The sequence below is a fragment of the Engraulis encrasicolus genome, chromosome 7, assembly GCF_034702125.1.
Source record: "Engraulis encrasicolus isolate BLACKSEA-1 chromosome 7, IST_EnEncr_1.0, whole genome shotgun sequence".
NCBI classification, from domain to species: Eukaryota; Metazoa; Chordata; class Actinopteri; order Clupeiformes; family Engraulidae; genus Engraulis; species Engraulis encrasicolus.
The window spans coordinates 7,892,758-7,897,757 of NC_085863.1; the positions used below are offsets into that span (position 1 = coordinate 7,892,758).

The window sequence follows — 5,000 nt, forward strand, 5'->3', positions numbered from 1 at the left end:
CATCCTCCCCTTCCCCCTCCCCTGCACGCTATACCTTGTGCCCTCCGCCAGGCGCCAACGTGGACGCCAGTGTGCCCGCCACTGCGTACGGCGCCTACACATGCATGCAGAGCCTTAGCAGCAGTGCTGCTGTGGTGGGCACTACTACTTACAACAGCCTGGGCCTAGGCCATGGCATCACGCCTACCCTGCCCCCTCCTCCTCCTCCCACCACGCCTCTGGGCCCCCACTCCTCCCCTGCCTCTCCGGTCGCCGCCGGCACCAACGGAACCTGCGGCCTTCAAATGGCCGAGACTCCCATGATGCACTGCGCTTACTGGGAGCCGGAGAGCAAGACGGTCTCCATGCACACACACACACACTGACATTTAACTCCTTTGGAGACATCTCTCTCTTTCACACACACACACACACACACACACACACACACACACACACACACACACACACACACACACACACACTCACAATCATCACCATACGGCCTTGTTCTGTTTGACCAGAGCTCGTGTTTCTAAAACTCCACGACTAACCCTGTGTGTGTGTGTGTGTGTGTGTGTGTGTGTGTGTGTGTGTGTGTGTGTGTGTGTGTGTGTGTGTGTGTGTGTGTGTGTGTGTGCTTGAAAATTGTGTTGAGCTGATGTATGGACTGCCGCTTAACAATAAAGTTTAACTTTTCACGTATCAGCAATTTACTTGTTGAATTATTACTACTACGTATTTTATTACTGCTATTATTACTATTATTACGCTATAGTTAGTAGTAGTAGCAGGACTTTCATTAGAGTTAAGATGATGTTGAGTTTGGAGGGAAATTATAAGGACAGACGTGACAGACGAGGGAGCACTTCGCCTTTTTAAATCTTGGTGTCATTTAGGTTTCAAACTGTCGAGTAAATAGCTTCAATTGCCTTAAAGACACTAGATAAGTAAATAAACAACGCAGCTCTCCACATCTGGATCTGATGTCTTGTGCTTATCTCGGCATCAGCTTCATTTGTCCGCGCGTGGCCCAGATGGTGACGAGGTTGCCGCGTGCCTGTTTTCGTTTGGAGATCAGGGGGGGCTGGCTCGCGCTTGAGCTCCTTTAAACCGTTTAAACGCGAGAAGCTTAATCAGCTCACTTTTTTGGAGCTCGCACATCTGCGTGATGACAGAACGACTTATTAAATTAGCGGGAAACCTCCTCGCCACGCGACTCCACGCGCGTGCCCAGGGACGCACACAGAATATTTTGAGTGTATCAGAGCAAAGGCAGAGAAAACACAGTCAGGAAAATGAACTCTTTCCGAAGAGGCGCTTTGTAACTTTGCCTGCTTTTGCAGAACTCTTCACACAGATACGTAACCAACAAATAAGACAAACTAATGTGCTAACGATTTCGTACAAAACATTTCCTTTACCTGCAAGCCATGTGGTGTAGTTGTAGCCTATCTGTGTTCGGCAAAATCGGCCAGTTACAAAAAAAAACGAGCTTTAGCGATTACAAACACTGTAAAGAGAAAAACACGTTTTATTCGTTTACTTTTGGCTCGCTCGTTTTAAGTGACCTGCCTTCCTCTAACGATGTTGCTTATACTTTTACATTGCATGGATTTGGGTTAGGCTTAGGCTACTTATCGAAGTACGCCTTCATTTTTTTAGACAGGTTAGTAACTGTTAGTAATGTTTGATAACTAACTGTTAGTTATCAAACATCGGCCAATCTCTGTATGTAACATTTGGAATAATGTAGAACGAGTTTGTCAGACTGTAGAACAGTAGGTTAGGCTATCGGCTTCTGAATAAAAAATAAGAAGAAGTTAGTTATTTTTAAATGTCAGTGGCTTTTACTTTTATCGTTGTAGGGGAACTGTAGCCTAGGCCTACCTATAAGCCTTCGCCATCTTGAAATCATATCACCTGTCATTTATAAATGTGCTTCTTCTCCTTACTATTATAATTATTAGGCCCCTTAATGTGCTATATAATAGTTACAATTCAACTAATAGTCAACTAATAATAATAATGATAAAAGCAGGTCTAATAATTATTATAATAATGATACTAGCAATACATAACAGTAATACCCTTGTATTTGTATTTGTAATGTATTACATTTCCCTGATGCTTTAAATTTGGTTGGGTTGTAAATTCACAGCACTTACTGTAGGCCTGTTGGTGTGTGTAAGCTGTCGCATGGCAGAGCTTGAGAGAGCTTGAGTGTGAGTGTGTGTGTGTGTGTGTGTGTGTGTGTGTGTGTGTGTGCAGCCAAATGCATCATCATCTGCATACTGTAGAACCAGTGGAAGCCGCGTATTATGTCATTATTTATTATTATTATTATTATTATTATTATTATTATTATTATTATTATTATTATTATTATTATTAGGATATTTGGATTTATTCACCCATAAGCTCAAACTGTACCCCCTTATATTATTATTATCGGTGTGATTTATCATTATTTAATTTTCATAATTTATTATTCATTCATTAGCATATTATTATTTATCATCCACTCACACTACACCACTTATATATATATATATTTTAAAGTCAAAAATCCTGTTCATTATTTTAAGGTATTTTCATTTTGCTGAAGAAGTAGTACATTAGTAGGATTTTTACGATCTTATATTATATACGTATATGTTTTATATTATTCCAAAGGAATATTTGAAGTTTTCATGTTGAATACATTTTCCATTCATTTCCAATAGCTGTTATGAATATAATAATAATAATTATAATCACTACAGTGATAGTAATACATTTCATTTGTTTCAACTCTGATGACACTACAAGTCACTTTAACAACATGATGATGATAATACAACCTTACAACTAATTCATGTGTGTGTGTGTGTGTGTGTGTGTGTGTGTGTGTGTGTGTGTGTGTGTGTGTGTGTGTGTGTGTGTGTGTGTGTTTCTGATTAATTACATCAGGGGGAAGAATAAATAAGTAAGTGTACGTAAATAAGTAAGTTTAAGTGTAAGACATGTGTACGTCTATAGGTGTGTGTGTGTGTGTGTGTGTGTGTGTGTGTGTGTGTCTGTGTCTGTGACTGTGCGTGCATGCGTGTCTGAGTAGCCTGGAGTGCCTCAATGGCACCCCCTCTTTTCGTGGTGACTCAGAGTACTGCAGCTGGACTGCTGCCTACCCATTCAGTACAGAAATAAATATTAGCAGTAAACAAAGATCTTCAAAAACATAAATGTTTAAGGATGGGTTTGTTTGATGAGTGTGCGTGATGTGTGCGTGTGTGTGTGTGTGTGTGTGTGTGTGTGTGTGTGTGTGTGTGTGTGTGTGTGTGTGTGTGTGTGTGTGTGTGTGTGTGTGTGTGTGAGAGAGAGTGTGTGTGTTGCGATTGCAGTATTCTTGCGGCCACTAGGGGTCACCAAGAGAAAGGAATCAACAATAAACATGGTCTCAAAGCACAACAGCTGGGGGAAGCACACACAGGTGATAGTTATCTCTCATCTCCACTTCTGCAACTCCCACGTGACTGGTACTCTATAAGACCCTTGCAAATGATCCAGAATGCGGTGAAACTTCTGGCTTCCACCCAATCCAAAACGGTGCATGGAACTTACAACCTACATTGGCCGTTTGAATTAAACACAAGGGGTGCATCCCAATATGCGACCTTGCTTCCTCCACTTGTGCTTGTCTCCTCGCCCCGCCTCCTGGCCCCTCCTCCGTGGAGAAAACAATAAAGTTTCCCAGCTGTCAGCCTCGCCAAAATAATTTTTGGGGGACTATTCTTCATTCATCATCCAGTTTGCAAATGAGAAAATGACTTTGCAATTGCGCTTTTGCAAGATATTGAATTCATTTTCCATTGTCAGTGACATCATCATGAGATCACAAGCAGGCAAGTGAGCAAGGGAGGAGGGAAGTCCGCATATTGGACTCCACTCAAGGTCTTGATCCTTACCTACAAACCCAAAGCAGGCTCTGCTCTAGCTTACCTAAAGGCTATGCTAAATCCCTATGGGTGCATCCCAATATGTGACCTTGTCTCCTCCACTTGTGCTTGTCTCCTCGTCCCGCCTCCTGGCCCCTCCTCCGTGGAGAAAACGATAAAGTTTCCCAGCTGTCAGCCTCGCCACAACAACTTTTGAGGGACTGTTTTTCATTCACCATCCCAATTGCAAATGAGAAAAAGACATTACAATTGAGCTTTTGCAAGATATTGAAATATAATGCTGTTGTCAGTGATGTCATCATGACGAGAAGCAAGTGGAGGAGGCAAGGTCGCATATTAAAACGCACTCTATGTCAATTCCAGGACATCCGGTACCAACCATTTGTGACAGAAGTAGAGAAGCTCCTGTCAGTTCAGTTCAGCTGTTGAAAGGCCCAAACACCTAATGGCTCTAGGAGACATCACAGATTTGTCCTGAAGTGAATCAGAAAATGTTTGACAAATGGCACTCAGAGTCAACGCACACAACAAAGTTCAACCCCACAAACAGACACAACTACTGCATATCATTCCAGTTTATAGCACAACAGCATATCCCACGACACAAAAAGTCTTGAAAGACCCAAACTGCCTCGTTTGGAATATGATGACAATTGAAGCAGATCTACAGATCTCTAACAGAGGTCAGGCTAATACTAAGATGCAGACCCTGTCCTGCCATGGTATAGAGAGAAGTCTACCTCTTGGAGCAGGCGTCACTCTTAATTATTTAATCTCTGAGGGTGCTGGCCCAAATATGAAATTAAATTTTTCAAGAGTGAGGCCGCACCTTGCATAGCAGTGTTTTTTATTGCACAAACGCGTTTCAGCATGTGTGTTCTTCAGTGTGCGTTTGTGCAATAAAAAACACTGCTTCTTGAAACATGGTATAGAGAGAGTAACGTTTTCCTTGTATGACCTGTGCATGAAGAAAGTAACAATAAAAGCTGACTTGACTTGAAAGTAGTTGAGACAGGGTCCACATCTTACGTAGTACTAGTATTTTTTGCAGAGATGTGGACTTGGGACTTGTGACTTGGACTTGAG

General features: G+C 42.1%; 1 protein-coding gene across 1 annotated transcript in view; it reads left to right on the forward strand.

The window, feature by feature from the left end:
- LOC134453322 (forkhead box protein L2-like) overlaps nt 1-365 on the forward strand; it is a 911-nt gene extending 546 nt beyond the window's left edge. Inside the window, exon 1 of the mRNA XM_063204199.1 lies at nt 1-365. This exon is cut by the window's left edge and continues 546 nt beyond it. Within this exon, the coding sequence (XP_063060269.1) occupies nt 1-365 (365 nt within the window).
- The last annotated feature ends 4,635 nt before the right edge of the window (nt 366-5,000 follow it).